This window comes from Capra hircus, chromosome 18 (assembly GCF_001704415.2).
Source record: "Capra hircus breed San Clemente chromosome 18, ASM170441v1, whole genome shotgun sequence".
NCBI lineage: Eukaryota > Metazoa > Chordata > Mammalia > Artiodactyla > Bovidae > Capra > Capra hircus.
The window spans coordinates 44967873-44989720 of NC_030825.1; the positions used below are offsets into that span (position 1 = coordinate 44967873).

The following is a 21848-nucleotide window of genomic DNA, read 5'->3' on the forward strand; positions in this document are numbered from 1 at the left end:
AGATGAGGCCCTTCACTGCTTGGAGCCTTGGCCTCCTCCTCTAATCAGGGTGAGACTCTGGCCCCCACAGCACAGGGCGGAGGGAGGAGGGAATCTGTGTGAGCTACTGAGGTTCCTAGAACCCGCAGTTGCTGCCGCAGTGAAGCACCTGTCCCCCAGTCCACAGGAGCCCTCGTTTCCAGTAAGATCCACAGCAGTAACAGGCACGACAAAGCCGATGACACAGATGATGGGGGCCCCTGCAGAAAGCTCCCTGCTCTCAACTCCACTGACGCCTTCACTGAAGATTCTGCTTCCTAAACACAGACTCAGAATAAGCTGGTCTATGGGGCTGTAATCCTAGACCATCATTACAGGCTTCCCTGTCCTGACACTCGAGACCTCTTCTGTTTTACCTCATCAAGAGGCCAGTTCTCCTTCTCCCCAGAAATCACAGTGGAAGTGGGACTGAGTTCACCCTGTTCCTGCCACTGCCCACCTCCTGGTCATAGAAGCAAAACCATCAGATTGTGGCTGCGAGGCTCTAAGTCGGTGGGCTGAGCCCCAGGGCCCGACCCAGGCTGCCCACCTCCAGGTTTCACACCCAGGAGACCCAGAAGGTCAAGGTCCCAAAGGGCAATAATGTTACAGTGCAGTTTACAAAGGCAGGAGGGACACACCCACCAAAGGAGAGGATCTAAGCATCGGCACCTCCCCCTGCTCTAAGAGCAGTGACACACCCACCAAAGGAGAGGATCTAAGCACGGGCACCTCCGCCTGCTCTAAGAGCAGCGGAAGTTGGGGCAACCCCTTCCGATTGCCTGGACTGGGGACAGATTCAGAGCCCCGGGAAGACAGCTGCATCCCTATCCTGGCCACACACTCCTGGCCAAGCACACTGGGAAGAAGGTTAAAGCTGGGGGGAGTTCCCTGGTGGCCTAATGGTGAGGATTCCATGCTTTCACTGCCGTGACCCGGGTTCCATCCTTAGTTTGGGAACTAAGATCCCGCAAACTGTGTGACACAGCCAATAAATAAAAGTATAGCCAGGGGACCTCCAAGTCCACCCCGCCCCACAGGCCTCTCGCAGCCTAGGGCTTTTCTGATAGTAGCATCTGTAGCTAATGAGGGCCTGCGAGAGGGCCTCCCGACACGTGAAGGCCCAGCCAAGCCTGATCAGACCTTCGCAGTGATAGCCTCCCCCGAGCAGCTCAGCAGCCACCTCCCAGGTACCAGACGCTTCTGGCACTGCTAAGGGAGCTGGTAGCTGGACCATGCTGTCCCGAGATGTCAAGCCAGGCTGCGGCAGGGGGAGGAGTCGGCCACTACTTACCTCGTCTGTGTACTGGACGTCATTCACGGCGTACTTCTCCTTGAAGTGCTCCTTGGAGTGGATCCTCAAAAGAAGCACAAGGAAGGCCAGGGTCAGGGTTTGGCCTTGGCTGGGCCCCGGCTGCCTTCCCACCCCCAAGTCTAGGGCCCATTCCTACCCTATCCAGCACTTGGCACCAAGCCAGTCTGCCCAACATAGACTCGGGGAGCAGGGGCAAAGGACACTGGGCCACAGAGAGACCGCTGAACCCCGCCTGCCTCCCTCCACCTCTCCCAACCAACCTCTGCTCTTCATTTGAGTCTGTGACCCTCGCTGCTTGCAGCAAGTAGCTGCGGAAGGCCCTCCCTCCACCCGCCAGGAAGAGTCCATGGGGTAGCCCGCCAGCACACCCTACTCTTTGGAGAGTGAAATAAGCTGCCTCCCAGGCTCCCACGGAGCCTCTTTAAAGGAAAGTTTAAAAATTAAAAATTAACATTTTAAAGAAGTCAATAACAGTATTACTCACTGTGATGAGAAACACTCAAGCTTACTCATCGTCCCTAAAAAACCATCTGGTGAGAAGACAAAGACCCAGAGTGGAGGTAGCTGAGTCGCCCCTGCCTACCTCATGGTCACGTGTGTGCTGACTGTGGTCATGGCTGTGCTGGGCAGGGCTGGAGGGTCCAGCAAGCACCACCCCCACCCCCCAGCCTCTTGGTGGGAAAATGAATCAATGTCACTGCTGGTGACACAGCTCACATTAAGAGCATTAGCCACCCAGGAGAAGGGTGTCCAACCCAAGTCTAGTCTGACACACACACACTGTCCTGTGCCATCCCATGCCTGGGCACTGCACCAGCTTGGGGGGTTCACCCTTCTCCTGCCTTCGATGTGTGGTACTCTAGTCACCAAGTGTCAGATCCAAAGGAGGCCTCAGAGGAAGCAGCAGATGGCTTTTAGAGTGTGTTTCCTGGGCTCTCAAGGATGAGCAGACAGGCAGGGGGAGGTGCCAGGGACAGTGTGCCTGGGAGGATAAGGCACGGGGGATAAGGGAGAGAGGGCACTTGGAGACGACCGCCTCTGAGAGCAAGCCCCACAGACCTCCAAGGTACCAGCATCACTACCCAGAAAACAGACTCCCATCCCCTCTCTGAGTGAGAATTTTCCTTCCATCCAAACAGGCATCCCAGACCAGACTGTGGCCAGGAAACACAGAGCATGATCCAGGGACAGACAGGTGGCCTTGGGGATTAGCAGAAGGGCACTCACAGCCCCAGGGGGCCTGCTGGGCTGGGGAGACAGTGGTCCCTGGCAATGGGCAGCTCCATGTTCCAGAACCCTCTTTGCTTCACCTCCCTTCTGGCTTCTCTGACGTGGGCACTGGGTGTCAAGCTCCCATCATTAATTAAACTTGCACGATCCAATTGCATCAGCTTCTGTGGTTGAGACAGGACTCAAAGGTAAATGGCCAAAGTCTGGTGCCTCCATTAGCACCGACCATAGCAGCTACATGGGGCAGGAACTGATGACAAGCACCCTGCCTGGACACTGAAGGCCCTGATTCCAAGGCTTACTGCCAAGAGTTTGCTGACCCTTTGCTACCAAGGGGTGACACTCTTAGCACAGCTGACGCTGCAGCCACACACAGAAGCACAGGCCAGAAGGGCAAAGAGTAGGACCTTGGTGTTATCACCATGTTCCTGCTGACTGCTGTGACTCCAGCCCCAGCTAAGGACAGACACTCAACATCCTCGGTGGGTCCCCAGTTCACCCATGGGCCCCCATCACTCCATCTGCTCCAGCTGTGACAGGCATCAAAAGCAAACTCCCAAAAGAGTCAGGAAGAGCTAAGGGCCTGCTTCCAGGGCTGGCCTCGATGATCCGACAGAGGGGCGTCTCGGCCATTAGCCTGTACACCGACCTTCTCATCTCACCTCCTGTCGGGGACCCTAACCACCTCCCCCCCCCAGGTCTTCCAAGCCATCTTGCCAAGGGACACCTCAGGAACCGTGCTCCTGCTGGCCCTGCCCAGGTGTGGGGCTGGGGTGGGGTGGCTCTTGGCAATCGGGATTCAACAGAAACCCAGGGGACCTGAGACCTGGGAACATCTCCATGTATTCAGCCTGAGGTCAAGGTCTTAACAGGGAGGAACCGGTGGAGCAGGGCAGAGGAGGGAGTAGCACAAGGAGAGAGAAGGAGAGAGAAGCACAGGCAGCTGTGACCCCATGGGCGGCCCAGGGCTGTGTGCTTGCCTGTCCAGCCCTCACCTACCAGCGATGAGCCACTCCACTTGCCACGGGAGCCAAAGCCCCGAGGGGCCAGCCAGCCCACGGGAGAGCCAGACGCTGCTGCTCTCCGATGCCCAGGAGGAAGCGAGCCCGGGAGTCAGCCCCACCAAACGCTCTCAGCCCACCTCAACAAGCCCAGAGTGCACGTGGGCCTCAAGGGCCCCGAGTCACCCAACTGGCCACAGGCCTGGCTTTCAGCAGGAATAACCAACTGCATCTTCTCTGGCACTTAGCATGCCATTTCTTCCTAAAGGACAGGGATAGTTAAGTTTGAATAGTACTTATTTTTCATGTTTTGGGGCCAATTCTAGTAAAAATCATTTAAATTGCACAGTAAGAGATAAGCGTGCAGGCCACCATGTCAAGCCAGCCACCAGAGGGATTCATAGGAGAAGGATTGGCACATCCACACAAGCCCTGCAGGAGAGGTCATTGGGCAACTCCATGCCCACTGAGCGCCGGGCTGGCCGCGGCCACACAGAGAGGTGCTTGTTGCCCTGACTGCAGTCTGGAGCCCAGCAGAGCAGCTCTGGCCAGATCCCGTCATACGGGAGATCCAAGTGGCAGCAACTGGATGCGAGAGACTGGGCCAGCAAGGAAGCCAACCCCACCCCAGAAACTCTCCCTTCAAAAGGAAGGGGCAACCTGAATCTCCCACAATTGATTGTTAATATAGCTGATTGTTAATATAGCTGATTGTTAATATAGCTGATTGTTAATCAGCTATACCTCAATGCAAAATATTTTTGGTATTAAAAAATTAGTAATAAAAAATTAAAATTAAAAAAAATTTACAGAAAAGGAAGGGGAAGCTCTGGCAGGAGAGAGGAGGCAGGGCCCCCCTCAAAGGGGTTCACATCTTCAGGAAGGACCCGGTGTCTGCAGTCCCGGCCCATGCAGGCGTTCTCTTCTCCACTGGCAGCTGGGCCCAGCAGGCTACAGGGGAGGCCTCTCCTAGAACGCAGGGTCTGGGCGGGCATGGTGAGTGCCAACACCCTGTGCGGGGCCTCCCCTGAGAAGGAAAGTTTCAACTAACGCCCATGGGGCAGACACGGTGGAACCCTCTAGAAAATATAACTTCCAAGCACAGGTCTAGCTGGCAAGCGGACCACCTGCATGTGGCTAATGAACCAGTAACAGGGCCGAATTACAGCCGTCAGCATCCACATCCAGGGGCTGGAGCCTGCCTGCAGCTGTTCCCCTCCTGCTCACGGCCCAGCACCCCGCACCAGCTCCGGAACGAAGGGGGCAACCATGTCGGGGTTCTGTTAGCTTGAGAGAGAAGAGCAGGCCTCTCCAGAGTGCGGGTCACTGATCCTGGGGGCAGGGCGGCACTTCTCAGAGAGGCTGGTGTCGGGAGCAGAGGTGATGGAGAGGAGCCCGGCTGAGTGTCCCAGCAAAAGCCCTCGCCAGGCCTCAGGCTGCCTGGGGTCAGGTTCCTCACGAACCGCCTGGGGTCAGAGCCAAAGGAACTCCCTTGGTCTTCCTCCTCTGGGAGGCCTGCACCCGTCATCACTACCCTGAAGACAGGGGAGCCAGGACCAGGCCACCAGACAGGCTGAGGCAGCCATCATCCTGTGACCCAGCTGTATGTACGGGGTGGGGGGCAGGGGCTGTGAAAACACCCCACACACCCCACATACGCACCACACCACAACCACACAACACACACACACTGCACCACACATACTATGCCGCACCCCACTCCCACGACATCCACCCTACACACACATACACACACACCACCCCACACACATACTACACCACATATACCCCCTATACGCCCTGCACACAGACCCACACACATCACACACACCACACACGCTGCAGACACATCACATACGCCAGAGCACACAGCATACACACGTCAATTCCCACACCAGGAAGTGCCACGTGCAGAGCCTCAGCCCCAGACACAGCTCCCTCCTCCCTACAAAGCCCAGGCCAGCCACACTCTCTCACGTTCAAGCCGGAGGTCTCAGCCAGGGGTGGGAGCAGAACACAGCCAGGCTGCCGAGGTCCTAGAAGGGGTCCCCCAATCGGGACCAGAGTCGCTCACCCTTCATCCGTGCTGAAGCTTCCCCAGGGTGCCAATTTCCCACCTGCTCAGAGGACCCCAGACACCCCGGGGGCCAAAACTGCCATCAGCTGAGCCGGATTCTGACAGAAATGACAGGAAACACTTTCACATCAAAAAAACCCACCAGACTTGTACAAGCAAAAATGCCAAATAAAAACAAAATAGAAGCTACCACATTCCCGTCCCCACAACGGCCCGGGGTGAGGAACAGCCTGAGCCCCCAGCTCCCGTGGGCCCCTCACGTCTTGAAGCCTTGATGACAGGACAGGCTGTTTATACAGGAAGCAGCAAATGTGAAGATGGGGGTGCTGTTTCCCTGGGCGACTTTGGATTGCAGTATCTGCCAGCAGGATTTTCAAAAGCCATCAGAGAAAGACTCAGAAGGAAGCTGAGGAGCTGAAGGTCAAACGTTCAGGCTGGTGAGTTTTGATTTCAAAGGCCAGGTAATCCTGCCAGCCTCGCTCCTGCCCTATTGATCAGGAGTGTCTGATCAGCTCTGCACATCAGATCCAGTTGCTCCCCACTCCAGCCCCAGACAGCCCACCCCTTCCATTGCCCTGTCCCTGACTTGTCACCTTCTCTCCCAAAGGCTTGGGACACACAGACTAGTAGAAGGTCACGCCAGAGCAGGGGGAGGGAAAGGCCAGATGGGGTAGGCACAGAGGGGAGCCAGGTCTGCCAGAGACAAGGGGCTAGCTCTCTGCTGCGGAGCCAGAATGCCCCTGGAGACCGGCCTGCTCTGTCTGGCCTGCCCAGACCACCTGGAGCCTTCCCGACACGGAGATGCATCCTGCAGACCCATCTGTACCCTCCAAAATCCGCACCACACCGTCAGTTGCCCTGGCAAAGCAGGGACAGATTAGAGAAGAACTTCTTAACTGCAGCTCTGAAACGCGGCCATGGTCAAAGCGCAGAAGATCATTCCTGTATTACTAAAGACTATGCTCTAGAACAGGCAACCGCTAATGGCTGCACCCTGACCAGTCAGGTCCGGAGTTTTAAACCCTCATGCTGGGACGTCCCTGGTGGTCCAGTGGTTAAGACTTGGTGCTTCCACTTCAGGGGACAAGGGTTAGATCCCTAGTCGGGGAACTAGATCCCACATGTCACGCCAAGCAGCCGAAACAAAATCCCCCAAATGCCATTTGGCTGTGGGGAGGCAGGGTGAGACCTGCTCAGCTGTTTGGAGGATCCCCAGGGCAGGAGCCACGCCCTGGAGGATGTCCACCCTACCCTGTGGACAGGCACTCCCTGACTTCTGGCAAGAGTCAGCCCTGTGTAAGCAGCATCAGTGGTCAGAAGTGGGGACACCCTCAGAGCCCCGCCACGCTTCCTGATGGAAACTCACCACTGTCCACACCGATGTCTCATGGGGCTGCGTCTCTGACGCTATAGGCGTCTCAGCACACCTGGGGCCAGGAGGCAGGGCCACAGGGAGGCTGAGAGGGCGGGCAGGCCAAGGCCACGGGGGCTGCCCAGGCACAGGGGCCCCAGACATGCTACTGGCAGGAAGGGCTGAGGCTACAGCTCTGTGATCGCCTCAGGATGCAGGGAGGGCTCTGGGAGAATCTTCTCACCCAGACCGGATCTAAACTCTCACCAGGAAACTCCTGCAGTCCCCAGGGCTTTGTGACAAGCCACCCTGACCCGTAGGGGAGTAAAAAACCAGGTATCACACCCACAGACCCTGAAGGTCAGGGCTCGGGACAGAGTCCCAAGAGGGCCAAGGCTCCAGCGGGTGGTGCTGGCTGGCGGCCGGGCTCGGGGCCCTCCACACAGGTGAGTCTGGGTTCCTCACCACGTGGCAGCTGGGCTCGAGGAGCAGGAGCCTGGTGGAAACTACAGCATAATTTACAGTCTAGCCTCAGAAGTCACAGGCTTCCCTGGTGGCTCAGACGGTAAAGAATCCGCCTGCCATGCAGAAGACTTGGGTTCCACTCCTGGGTTGGGTAGATACCCTGGAGAAGGGAATGGCTACCCACTCTAGTACTCTCGCCTGGGAAATCCCGTGGACAGAGGAGTCTGGAGGGCTACAGTCCATGGGGTCACAAAAAGTCAGACACAACTGAGTAACTAACACTCACTTCACTCAGACGTCACACAGTGACCCAGCCACGTTTATGCATTGAGGCTGTAACCCAGGTCCTGACCAAGTCAGGCAGGAGGGAAACGAGTCCAACTCTCCATAGGGAATGGCCATAAATACTGTGGACATTACAAGCTGCCTGTCCCCAGCATCCTCACTGCCTCGCTCCAGTGTCACAGCGCAGTGATCATCCCACCGTGTAACCACCGCACAGTGGCTAACTGACTAAAGCCCTGGCGATGCCTCGTGAGTGGCCTCACGGCTGTTCCACAGATAAGGCATCAGAGGCGCCAACAGTGGTCAGACCTGCTTCCCAGAGAAGCCCACTGAGGCCAGGGGGCCCTCTGCACATATGCCTCGTCATTCAAACCAGCCACAGACTTGCCAGCCTACCTGACAATGAGCGTTGGGACCAGGGGGCAGCGAAGGCTGCAATTTGTAAATTAGCCCAGAATAAGCACTGTCCTGGCAGAAATGACACGCTAGAAGGTGGAGAGCATCTAGCGGAATCCTCTGATCGCCTCAAGCACTCCCAGGAGCCGGCAGGAATGGCTCCTCGGAGCAGGTGGATGTGGCCAAGGGTCCTGGCGCTGGCAGACACCCCAGATGATGAGTGTGGCAGCCTCTTAGCCTCACCCAGGCCTCTGGTCCCAAGAGCATGACCCTGCCTCCCAGCTAAGCCACCAGAGGCAGGGCCTACACCCTCGGCCCATCATGGCTTAGCCCAGAGGCCAGCACAAGGGAGGCATGCTGTGACAGCATGAGATCCGTAACAGGCCTCAGAGAAGGACCCCAGGCTGTCCTCCCTGACCAGAGCCAACCCCAGCACACCAGCGTGGGGCCACCTCCCATGGACGCTACGCAAGAGCGATGGTCCCCCCTACCCAGAGCCAAGGCCTCAGGCATCTCAACACAGCCGGGAATCCGGAATCTCAGTATTAACAAACAGCACCTCCAAACAAACGTGAAAATGGTCTGCGGCTCCGGCTCTGACACTCCTTCCCATCCAAGGGCACAGGGCTCTGGCCCAGAGCAGGCTGTTAATATGCTTGCCCACTAACCCTTGCCCCTCGCTAACCCTCTGCCATTGCCACTCATAGCAGGCCCTTCCCCCACCCCCAGCCAGCCAGCCAGTGGTCAGCAGGCATGGTCACAGCCCCAGACTGCTCCTTACTTTCCCATCCAGGTGGCATGGCTGGGAGGAAGCCTGGGCACGAACAGAGTCGACGTCCCGGTGTCCACATCGATCACGCCGTAGCAGCCTGGTTCAGTGACACCAAACGCCCAGTGAAAGAAGGACTCCTGTGGTGGGAACAAGAACCCAGGTCACCCAGTCGGCAGGACAGAAACTTAAAGCACAAGGAGAGAGGTGGAGGGTCTGACTGAGCGCCTTCCTTCCCATACCCCAGAGAGTCGGCTCGGGCTCACCGGCTCTTAAAATCTGACCTCAGTCTCACACCGCCCTGCACCTCAGCACTGTGCCCCCCTCCAACCAACTGCCGTCTTCTCCTTCCTCCTGGCTGGCTGCTCGGACCCCGCTTCATGCCCATGTCCCAGCCCTACCCCCCACCCCCACCTCCCCTGCCACATCCCTCAGGTCCCAGACGGGACAGGTTAAGACACAGGTGCCCACGAGCATCACAGATCTGGCAACGCCCTACCCGCATCCCCGTCCCTCCCCACCTCTCTGCCACCCCCACTGCCTGCAGGCAGGCAAGGTGCCACCTTGACTTAAGACGCCCAGGCCGGGCATCTGCTCAGAAGCGGATTCCTCCATTTAAGACTTCTTCCTTCCTTCTCCCGCCCCCGGGGCAGCTGATGACTCCAGTGTTTAGCATTAAACACGGAGCTAAAATATCGTTGTAAAGGTATGAAGTGGAGGAGGCGCTCTTCTAAAATTAATCTTGCATAAAACATCAGTAAGGAAGCCAACAGCTGAATTTAGGAGATTGGTTTTTAAACCGCAGACTATGGAAACCTCAAGAAGCATCAGGACGAGGCAGAGAAAACTTATTTAGACCTCCACCTCTCCAGCAACCCGGGGACGACAGGAACGAAGAGGCAGAGGGAAGCCCTCCGGTAGGAGACACTTCCCATGGAAGATGCTGTGTGTGCCACAGCTCCCAGCAGTGGGTCTAGGCCTGTGCCCCGCAGGGTGGACACTGTCTAGCTGCGGAGGCCACGCCTTGCTGCCCGCTCTCCATGCTCAGCTCCCTTCCCATTCCCCTGCTTGCTCCCTGACCTGGATGCTCGACAGCCATGTCCTCTAGGCCTTGCCTGGCCCCAGGGAGTTCCCAGTGCGTCAGACCTCTGCTCTGGGAGACTTGGAGTCAGCAGATGGGTTCTAATTAATCTCAGCTCCCCCTCTGGCATTTCCCTCTGAGTCTGTTTCCTCATCTGTAAAGTTGGGCCAGCCTAGGGCCCCCTGGGTGAGCCTCTGATGACTGTCCTGTTCCTGTCCCCGGGAACTGAGTGATGCCAGAGGCCATCCAGGCTGGCTTTCTACACCTTGGCCCCCACAGCCATCCCCCAGGGCTCTAGAACCTTGCGGAGGCCCTGGATCGCTTCCCAGAGGAGGAAACCAAACCCAAGGCATCAGCACTGGCGAAGCTGGGATGAATGCCGGGGCGCTGGACTCCTGCTAAGACCCTGCTCCCACGCCTCCTCCTCCCAGGACCTCTGCAGCGCCAGTCCATTCTTGCTGCGGGAAAATCTGGTGGCAGGAACTCAGCCCTCCCCATCAGCACCTCTCCCGGCCCAGGGAAGGCTGCCCAGCCCCACCTCTGGGGTCCAATCCGGTGGATACCATTCCCCCACCTAGAACACCCAACCCCAGCTCCACCTGTCAGAATGCATGCTGAGCTTCAGGATCCACACCCAATACTGCCTCCTCCAGGAAGCCTTGCCTGCTTGTTCCCCAGGAACATCATCCCTCTGTACTCTGATCTGAGAGAGCTGAGGCTGATTGGTGACAGCTCTGCCCTCTGGAGTGGGGGCCCCCTTGGGGACCTCAGCCTTGGCCTGCCTTCAGAGAACCTTCTCCGAGTCCCTCAGGAGGGCAGAGTTGCCCAGACCCACCGGGCCTGATGCTGGGGGAGGGCAGACGGCCCACAGGAGGCCCAGTGCACGCCCAGAGAGGCGGGAAGCTGCCGGCAGGGCTCACCTGACGGAAGAGCACCCCGGTGTCGGTGCAGTAGCGCTGCGTCTCCTCGCCGCCCTGCAGCACCACCACAGAGCCCGCCTGCACCGCTGGGTTCTTCCGCAGCCGCTCACACAGGCGCTGCCTGTTCAGCGCGAAGAGTGCCAGTGGCACCTTCAGAGTTTCGTTCCCCAGCCAAAATGAGGGTCTGCAAAGACACGAGCAGGCTTCTGTTAGCACTGCCAGGCACGCGCCCTATGCACAGTCTGGGGCGGCCGCAGGGCCCAGCCTCGCACCGGACCCCCATTAGTACGTGGCAGGCTGATCCAAGCTCGACCTGCGTGTGACCCGGAAACAGCTCCTCGCCGGGCTGCTGGCGGACCACAGGGGCTGTCAGCCGCACCCTCCCCTCCTGGCCCTGAGCGCCAGACAAGTGGGATGAGGGGCAGCTGGGTCTGCTTAACCAGTAGACAGATGAGCCCACAGAGGGCAATGCTATAATGGTGCCCAGACACATCCCCTACCCTCCAGTTCCTGCCCTCAAGGAGCTTCCCATCCATGTGAGATTTGGCCCAGGCGACACTAGAGCCCTGCCCACGTGTCTGCAGGCTGCATCTTCTCTGTAGGTCACAGACCCGGCAGCCCGGGCTGTTTCTCACCTGAGCTGGGACACCCTCCTGTCCTCAAAACACACACACACACACGGCACTCAGCACAGGACACACACACACACGTGCGGCACTCAGCACCAGGCACTGAGCTGAACCAGGCCTGTATGTGCCAAATGACTGAGGGAGAACCATGACCAGGTGGACCTGGAAGTTGTGGCCTTTGGGCTGAGGTGTCCCCTCCACCTGGGCGTAACCTGCACTACCCCTCATGTTTCTCCCCACCCTCCCAATCCCCTGAGTTGCTCCAGCATCAATTTTCCCCTCTGGGGACCATTCTCAGCATTCAGATGCACAGGAACCTCACCCATCTTTAAAATAAGTAAAAACACGCCCCTTGACCCCCACACCCACCAGCATCTACTTCTCTCTCTGTGCAACAAAATCCTCTGGAGAGTCGTTCCCCATGTCTGGCCACCCCAGCGCACTTAGAGCCCAGTGCAGACTTCCAGCCACAAGGTGCTGAGGTGGGCCACACAGGCATCATACTCTTCCCTAAACCCCAAGAACACTCCCACCTGGGACCTCTGTTCCCCGTAAGGAACACCCTCTCCCAGTGCTGACCAGGTTCATGTTCTCACTTCATCCAGGCCTCTGCTGAAATACCCCCTCTTCCCCGAAGCTTTTCCAACAACCCCACCCAAACCTATCCACTGCTCTCTTCCCACCTCTCCAGAGCACGCATCACTGTCTGACAGTATATGTTTACTTGCTGGTTGTCTCCCCGGGTAAGATGTAAGCTCCATGAGGGTGGGGACCGCCTCCTTCCAGGCCCCTACAACAGTGCTGCATGCGTGCTGAGTCACTTCAGTCGTGTCCGACTCTGTGACCCCGTGGACTGTAGCCCACCGGGCTCCTCTGTCCATGGGATTCTCCAAGCAAGAATACTGGAGAAGGGTTGCCACGCCCTCCTCCAGGGGATCTTCCACACCCAGGGATCGAGCCCAGGTCTGTTACATCTCCTGCATTGGCAGGTGGGTTTTTTTTATCACTGTCGTCACCTGGGAAGCCCCAAAACAGCGCTGTGTGAATGACTAAATGGAGGAAGGGCAGTCCCAGAGAGTGGGCTGGCGGCCAGCAAGGTCGGGGCCAGGGGGCAGGAGTTAGGCAGGGGCATGTGACCTGTGTGGAGGGAGGCCCTGCAGGCTCTCTGGCCAGTGGAGGTCCAGGAGGGCAGGGACAGCCCAGAGAGAGGGGGCACTGCCGGGGGCTGCAATGAGAGACGGTGCTCACGGGCGAAGTCCACCTCCGTCTGCTAGAACGGAAACCCCACGAGCCCAGAGAGCTGGGTCTGCCCTGGTCCGAGCCGCCCCACATCACGCTCTGTGCTGGGCATGTGGCAAGTGCTTAATAAAGATTTGCTGAGTGAGCACCTGTCACAGCATGGGGCCACCCACACAGCTGTGCGAAGTTGCCACATCAGCCCCAGAGGGGAAGGGAGCCCCACCCTTAGACCAGCCTGGCCGGGAAGGGTAGAGAGGTCCTGCCCACCCCAACATGCTGACGGGACTAGAGCCTCCCTGGGCACGGCCCTTCCTGACCCTCCCAGGAGGGTAGACACAAGGGGCCAGGGCTTCCTCCCAGCCAGACCACTTGCCTGCCATGCTCAGCACCAGGATGAAAGGAAGGGGTGACTGCTCACAAACAGGCCAGCATCCCAGCTGGCTGTGCCGTCAGGAACTGAAAGTGCAGCCGCCAGCACCCCTGCAGAGTCCCCTGTGCTCCCCCATTTTTTCCCCTCACTCAGCAAAGCCCATGGGGTGGGCTCAGGAAAGAGCCTCGTCTCTCTGGACTCCCCACAGCACAGAAGGGGCAGCACCGCTGCAGAGGCCCCGGCCAAAGCTGCCTAGACCCGTGCACAATCAACAGCACCAGTGCCTAAAAATGCCCAGCCTCGGCCCCCAGCCTGCACAGCCCACCCCCTCCCCCCCTCCCTCCTTAAACACACCAGGTACGAGTTCCCAGGGTGGCTCAGTGGTAAAGAATCCACCTGTGATACAGAAGACGTGAGCTCGATCCCTGGGTTGGGAAGCTCCCCTGGAGAAGGAAATGGCAACCCACTCCAGTATTCTTGCCTGGAAAATCCCGTGGACGGAGGAGCCTGGTGGGCTACAGTCCATGGGGTCGCTAAAGAGTCGGACATGACTTAGCAACGAAACAACAACAAAGCCAGCTGACTGCATCCCTGGATCCCTGGAACCTGGAAGGCTCTCAGAAGGGCTAGGCGTCATCTGATCTGGGCTTCCTTGGTGGCTCAAACGGTAAAGAATCCACCCACAATGTGGGAGACCTGGGTTCGATCCCTGGGTTGGGAAGATCCCCCTGGAGAATGGAACGGCTACCCACTCCAGTATTCTGGCCTGGAAAATTCCATGGACGGAGAAGCCTGTAAGGCTAGAAGAGTCGCACGCAACTGAGCGACTTTCACTTAATCTTATCCAGAACTTTCTGAGAGACCTAAACTCCTCAGGGCACCTGGACAGGAGTTTTCTGGCCCAAGGGCCGAGCAGTCCAGGTCAAGACAGGAAACTCGACAAGCTACCCTCCCTGGGAGCGTGAGCTGCTGCTGCAAAGGAAATCGACAATACTACCTAATCCCGCATGGGCTTAGCCAGAACAGACAAAGGCAGCCTGGCCAGAGCCCCCAGGCAGGCCAACGGCTGCAATCATTTATTACTGCAGGGCACCCCAGAATCCAGGGGTATAGAGACATGCCCTTTGATTTCTCATGGCATAAACCAACCCTCAGAGAGAACACTGGGCCCAGAGCCATCACAGGTGGCTTCTCCCTGCAAGTTCAGCAAAAGCAGCCTAATAAAATATCCCCACCTGGTTTCTGCTGGAGCTTTTGCTAACTGGCATCTTGAGTTTAAAAGGCAAAAGCCAGGTCATCTCCAAGTCCAAGTGTAAATAAGGCACACTTTACTGCAGGCAGCCAAGGGCACGGGCAATGCCCAGGGGAGATAGTAGGGGCTAGCAGATAAAAGACTTCAGGGTATCAAAGAGACCCACAGAACAAGCTTTAGCCCTCATGGGCCAGCCCTGTCAACAGCCAGAGACCTGCCCCCACGGAAGGTGTGACACTGATGCCCAGGAAAACCTCTCCTGTCCCCCAATTCAGTACCAAGCCACCTCTCCTTTCCCTCAGTGGCTACCTGCTGGGTTCTCACCCAAGAGATTAACACACAGAGTTTAGGGACTCCACCTACTTGAATGGGAAAAAAAAAAGTTATATATTTTCTCTAACCTCTCTTTCAAATTAACATTTTCTTCAGTTATTAACATAAGCAAAAAAAAAAAAAAACAGTATCAGCAGTGCATGAATCTATCAACAGAAATCAGAAGTATTTCCATGTCACCTTATTGATGTCACCATATCTCAAGAGTACCACTTTTACTCATCACTACTTCAACATTAAGGTTAGACCTGCTGCTTTTACTATTTAATATGTTAATAAAGAAGCATATATTACTATACCACAAATTTGTTTCCTAACATCTTAGTAACTGTGTTCCTATATAATTGGTTATCCTTGTGAAGTGAAGTCGCTCAGTCGTGCCCGACTTTTTGCGACCCCATGGACAGTAGCCTGCACCAAGCTCCTCCGTCCATGGGATTTTCAAGGCAAGAGTACTGGAGTGGGTTGCCATTTCCTTCTCCAGGGAATCTTCCCCACCCAGGGATCGAACCCTGGTCTCTCGCATTGCAGACAGACGCTTTACCGTCTGAGCCACCGGGGAAGTCCTCCTCTGTCATTTATTTCATCATGTTGTTGTTGTTTCGTCGCTCAGTCGTGTCCGACTCTTTGCAACCCCACGGACTACAGCATGCCAGGCTCCTATGATGATGGGATCTCCCAGGCAAGAATACTGGAGTAGCTTGCCATTTCCTTCTCCAGGGGACCTTCCCGACCCAGGGATTGAACCTGCATCTTCTGCACTGGCAGGCGGATTCTTCACTGAGCCACCTGGGAATCATGCTGGGAGGGATAAAAAGGTCTCATGGATGCCCATGGGGTCCATAGCATGGATGAGGACCACATCCTTGCCCTGTGATATGACACCACTTCTGAATGGGGCCATGCTGCTAAGCTCCCAGCAAGAGAGGCCAGCCAAAGACCAGCGTAATTCCTCAGCCACAGCCTCCGGCTCAGGCCAGACACTGAACCCTCTGGCTGACTGACAGCAAGGCCGGCCATCTCACCCTGGCTGAAGGGGCCTCCCAGCAGCAGGCCGGCATCTCCCACCCTGCCTACCCTTCTCCTGAGGAGGGTCAGCAGGACTAAGCACACCCAGGGACCTGTGTGGAGGCAGACCAGGCCTGAGAAAGGGCCTGGGAGGGCAAAGGGGCACTCATTGGCCAGTCTGCCTCCCACGGACCCACCCCTCACCCCAGCCCCCAAGGTCAGCCCATTGTCTCTTCTCCAAGAGCACAAGGTTCATATCAGGGTGGAGACAGGCTCTGATTCAGAATCTAACTCCTCCAGATACTTGCTCTCCAGAAATGCTGACTCCGGTGTGACCTATGAACCCACAGGGACACATCCAGGACGGCTCACCTGCTGCTCCTCGCTGGGCAAAAGCCTTCTGGGCAGCAGCCCCTCCACCCCAAGTGTTACTCACAGAGTTAAAGATATTCCTTCATCCTGTTCAGAGTTCTGTCCCCACTCCCACCCACGGCTCCCTTCCTCAATTTCTGAGGGCTCCATGGAACACAGGATGGCATCCTGGACCAATATAGAGAAATCATTAGGTACCATGTCACCCAGAACCAATCACAAGGTGGCCATAGGGCCCTAGAGACACACACTGAAGTAGTCCCTGGGCTTAAGGATGCCAGCAGAGGCATGAAGGGGGAGCAACCCTTCACCTGACCACTATGTGCAGGCATGCATATGCAGAAAAGCATCCTGCCAGCAGGGAAAAACTGGGATTCTCTGAAGTTCTGAGAAGGAAGCTTTGACTGGAGGTCCAAACTGGGGAGGTGGTGGGGGAAAGGAGGTCAGGAAAGGCTTCTGGGAGGTACCTCCTGAGCTGAGCCTGCAAGTATGAGAACAAAATGTGAGAGGATGAGGGCGGTCCAGGGCCAGCCAGTGAGTGGGCAGAGGGAGGAGGAGAAAGGAAAAAGCCATGAGGGGTAGGTACCGATACAGCAGCTCTGGCTACAGCGGAGCAGTTTCACCTCTGTCCATGCAAAGCTTGACTCAAGGAGAAGACACCTTCCACCAAGTGTCATGGGATTTGGGGGAGGGGGGTTGTGGAGGTGACTTCACAGCAGACCCTCTGGGGGCTGTGGAACCCTGTCTCAATCTTGAAGTCCTTGCCCAGGCTGGTAGGACAAACAAGATCAACCCTGAAACACTCCTCAGAGTAGCAGTTCAAGTTTCCAGCTGAACCTGAGATGCTAACTTAAGGCTTCCACTGATCCCCAAATCACATGGAGCACAAACAAGCACCTCAGCCTCCTGGCCTCCCCGGGCCCAGGATCTGGAAGGACTCTTGTTTAGTCGCTAAGTCGTGCCCAATCCTTTGAGACCCCATAGACTGTAGCCCACCAGGCTCCATGGGATTTCCCAGGCAAGAATACTGGAGTGGGTTGCTATTTCCTTCTCCAGGAGACCTTCCCAATGCAGGGAGCAAATCCACATCTCCTGCACTGGGAGGTGGATTCTTTACTACTGAGCCACCAGGGAAGCTCCATGTTCAGGGAGGACTCTATAGGCAACCAAATTCAACTCCTGGGGAGCCTGTGGCTATGACTTGGTGGTGCGGTGCCTCATTATGCCTGACGCTCTGATATGCCCTGAGTATGTCTGGGGACCTTGAAGAACTATAATGACAGCAGTAAAGCCATTCTTCAAGGTCCCCAGACATACTAGGACACAGCTTTGCTGGAAACGCACTCAAAGCCTCTTCCACCTAAGGAAGTTGCTGGGTTCCAAGTGTCCAGCAGGGCAACCAATACCAGCCTGGGGTGGTTCTTGCCAAGGAGGGCCTCTCGAGCTCTGGAAGCTACCTCTCAGGTCTCCCTTCCAATTACACACCTCTCCAAGCCCTCTGTCACTCAGTTTTTACTGCACATGGCCCAGAGAATCAGCTTTGCTATAAAGGCCTTCCCTCCAGGATTCAGCCACCTCTAGGCTCACGCCCATCCAATCACCAGCCTGGCTCATTGTACCTTTGGTAGCACAGCAGACCTCAAACCAGCATGGAGCCCTGAACCCAAATGTAGCAACTAGAACTCCCTGTGACCACATAGTGGCCCAGATACAGTGGTAATAGAACCACATCTGGGTGGCCTGCACCTACTGCTCACTCTGCTCTTTAAGACAGGGTCACAGGCTGGGTTCAAGGATCTGACCCTGGATTCCGTGATGTTCATGCGAGACTTAGCAAGCAGTTATCTGCCTGAGGGTTACTCAAGGACTAGCAAAAATGCCATCTGGGGAGTGAAGCCCACCCACACTCTCCCCTGAGCTCAGAACCCATGCCAGTCCAAGGCACTCATCAAGACTAGAGGCAGACAGATGGATGACATATACACGGGTGGCCTGTGAATGCCTAAGGGTAGGCTCAGTACACTTCCTGGAATACAGCAGGAGCCTATTACATGTTTGATTTGTATGCCCTAAGCTCTCCCAACCTCGAGGGCCAACTAAGGGGGCCATTTTCTGTTGCCATTCTCCCCACCTTCCAAAGAGAGACACCCATTTAGTCCACCATTCTGATCTCAGTTCTGGCCTAGCCTCTAAGGCAATGCCTTTGCTCTCTCTACCACACCCTCTTCCAGCCCCAGCACCTCCAGGCCCAGGTCTTACCCTGAACTCACACATAGCTCAGAAGATAGTTATCTAAAAGGCAGATCTGAGCAGATTAAAACCCTTGGAATGTTCCAGTCCCTTAGGACAAAGTCTAGAAAAGCCAGCTGGGACACCGTGCCTTCCAGTACAGGGACACACTCCATTGTCCCCTGTTCCCAGAACCCTCTCAACCTTTGGAATGTTCCTTCATCTGGGACACTCCTCAGTGCTTCAGTGGGCCCATCTGTCCACACTTCCTTCCACTAGGGCCACTCACCATTCTTCTATTGGGCAGAATTTATGAGGCATGTGTGCAAGGCAAATGAGGCCCAGTGGTGAAGGAGACAAAGGCCCTGACCTCACTCTAAATGGAGAGAAGACAAGAACAGTTTCGTTGGGTTTTTTGGGTTTTCTTTAAGGTACTATATTATTTACCAAGTGGTGCTAAGAGTGGGAAAGGTGCTTAAGAGAAGGCTTCTCTGAGGAGGTCCCATCTGAGCCCTGAAGGAAGAATGGAATTGCTAGTGGAATAGCTAGGGGAGAGGATTCCAAGGCCATCTCAAATGCTGCCTCTTCCCCGGATCCCCAGGTCCCCAGCACCCTGGCAACGCCGCCTTCCCATCGGAGTTCCGCGACAGAACGCGAGCGTGGATCCGAGACCCAACTCGGCCGCACAGTGGGGACGCCACACACGCGGGTGGGGCCTGAGCGCCACGGCGGCCCTGAGGGCAATGGGCAGCGGCCAGGGAGGGGACTCGCAGCCAGACGCCCAGCCCTCGGAGGACCGACCCGTGCAAAGAAGCGCGCTGCCCACGGCCACACTGCACGCCCGGCGGGGACGCGGCTTGGCAGCGCGGGGCTCTCAGCCGCTGTCCAATCGGCAGGCCCAAGGCCCCCCGCTCCGCGCCGCCGGCCAAGGGCCAGGGACAGCGGCAGCACTCACCCGGTGGCCGCCGCCATGCTTCCCCAGCTCCAGCGTCACGTGAAGTGGGAGGTCAGCTGAGCCGGACCAGGTGCCTCTCCGGGGGAGGCGGGACTGGATGGGCGGGGCCAGGGCGGGGCTGAATGGGCGGAGCCGGGAGCCCCTGTCCAGTCCCCTCCGGCGAAGCGCTCCCCACGACCCGGAGGGGCGGAGCCCTGGAGGAGGTGGAGAATCTGTCTGGTCGCCCGCCCCTTGCTGCCGGCGACGGGTGCGGCTGGGGTGCGGAGAGAGGACTTTTCAGGGTAGAAGCGAACATACCCAAGGCAGTGAATACCTTGATTCTGCCCTTGACCCGACGTCCCAGCCTGCCCAGGGGGAAAGACACCTTGAGAGAGGAGCCTCTGACCCAGTCTAGTAACAGGCAGAGGTGACGGTGGTTGGCTTAAGAAGGGAAATGGCTTGAGCAAAGGCCAGGGCAATTGAAGTAACCTAAAAGTTCAGTGTCCAGGAGAGAGGGGAGGTGCAGCCTCAGAGGTGAGCAAGGGTCAGATCTTGCACTGCCTTGAAAACGGGGCTAAGGAATTAGATCTGTTGGGACCTTTCTAAGCTCACTCAGCTGCAGGGTGGAGACGAACCTGAAGGCAGGGCGGCCAGTGAGCAGGGCTAGGGAGAAGTGGCCACAGGGAGGGCGCAGTTCAGGATGGAGAATCTACCAGAGGGTCACCCCCCTCCCTTTTGCCCTGCTGTGCCCTCTTGTTGGGTGCAGAGTCCTCCAGAGAGTTGAGAAGTGGGGCAGGAAGGGGGATGGTAAGTAGATATTCCAAGTGTTGACTAAAAAAGATGTACAGTTGAGAGTTACAAGTTAAGTTTTATTTGCGACAAAATGAGGACTGCAGCCCAGGAGGCAGCGTCTCAGATAGCTCTGAGACTGCTCCAAAGCAGAGAAGATGCAAGGATTGAGATTATAAAATCTGTTTCTAAGACCTGGGTTCGATCCCTGGGTTGGGAAGATCCCCTAGAGAAGGAAATGGCAACCCACTCCGGTATCCTTGCCTGGAAAATCTCATGGACAGAGGAACCTGGTGGATTGCAGTCCATGGGGTTGCAAAGAGTTGGGCATGACTGAGTGACTAACACACAACACACACAAAAACATCCAGCTATCTAAAGACTTATCCCACCAGATTCCCTGGAACAAGGAGTGCCTCACTCAAACCTGAACTCCCTCAGGGGTTGTTGAAGGTCAACAGCTGTGGCAGCACGGGGTTCAGTCTCCACAGAGGAAAATGGCAAATGCCTTTGTCATTCGGTTGTTGGCAACGCTCTTGTTAAGTGCCAATTTGTAGTTGACATAAGGCAGCTCCCTATGCTGCTGGTACCTTAGAATAATAGTAACACTGACAGGTATGGAGCACTTACTGTGCCCCAGTGCTTTGCAAATGTCAGTTCACTGAATATTCACAATAGCCATGTGGGGTGGGCTTTGTCCTTAATGCCATTTTACAGATGAGGAAACTGAGGCCCAGAGAGATAAATAACTCACCCAAGTTCACACAGGGGCTGAGCTCATGCAGTAGTGACTTGGGAGTGACTCGCGGAGAAGGCAATGGCACCCCACTCCAGTCCTCTTGCCTGGAAAATCCCATGGATGGAGGGGCCTGGTGGGCTGCAGTCCATGAGGTCGCTAGGAGTTGGACATGACTGAGCGACTTCACTTTCACTTTTCACTTTCATGTATTGGAGAAGGAAATGGCAACCCACTCCAGTATTCTTGCCTGGAGAATCCCAGGGATGGGGGGAGCCTGGTGGGCTGCTGTCTGTGGGGTCGCACAGAGTCGGACACGACTGAAGCAACTTAGCAGCAGTAGCAGCAGCACAGCCGGTCAGTAAAGGAAGGGGCCCAGGACTGGTGGGAAGGGGTACCCCTTGAGTCCTGGGCCACATGAGGCCGTGCAGATGTGGGTGGACAGGAGAAGGGGCCCAGCACATGCCCACAGCCCCTAGCTATCTCACAGCTGGAAGTAGCTTCTGTTTGAAGACCTGGCATTTGGGGTGCCTCTTGTTTCTTTGTCAGGATGAGGGTGTGGGTCACTGTGGCTGAGCTAAGGAACCACCAGGGACTGTGAGACAGAGAAACAGCTGCTGTTTGCCCCCACAAAGCTGGGAAGAGAGCAGCAGCTTAAACAGGCAGGGAGGGCGAGTCAAAGCATAAGTAGGGTGGGTGACTTGAAGCGTGTCTGCTTCAAGTCCCAGGGCCACCCCTGGTTTCCTCATCCGTCAGGTGGGAGCTAATGGTTCTTGCCTCATGGGGCTGCTGTTGGACTTCACAAGCAAACATCCAGGCCCCTTCAGCTGTGGCACAGCTGAAATGGCCAAAGTCATAAGGAGGACAGCGGCTCCTCCAGACAGCCCTCCTCACCTCCCTGACCCAGATAAAGCCAAGGAGACTTGATGGAAGGAGGGGACCCCCATCCTTCCTCCCGCTTCCCACTTCCTCCGGGCAGGACCCCAGAGAGGATCTATCTGCTCTCTTGCCAGTTTCCAGGGAGTTGAGCAGAGGTACAAGCCCCACGC

General features: G+C 56.6%; 1 protein-coding gene across 1 annotated transcript in view; it reads right to left on the reverse strand.

Annotated features, from left to right (window-relative positions):
* Positions 1–19378, reverse strand: part of PEPD (peptidase D) — a 118301-nt gene extending 98923 nt beyond the window's left edge. The window contains exons 1-4 of the mRNA XM_018062280.1: positions 19296–19378; positions 10909–11092; positions 8920–9047; positions 1313–1376 (exon numbers count right to left, since the gene is read on the reverse strand). Of these exons, the coding sequence (XP_017917769.1) occupies positions 1313–1376; positions 8920–9047; positions 10909–11092; positions 19296–19312 (393 nt within the window). The 5' untranslated portion in view covers positions 19313–19378. The remainder of the gene's footprint in view (positions 1–1312; positions 1377–8919; positions 9048–10908; positions 11093–19295) is intronic.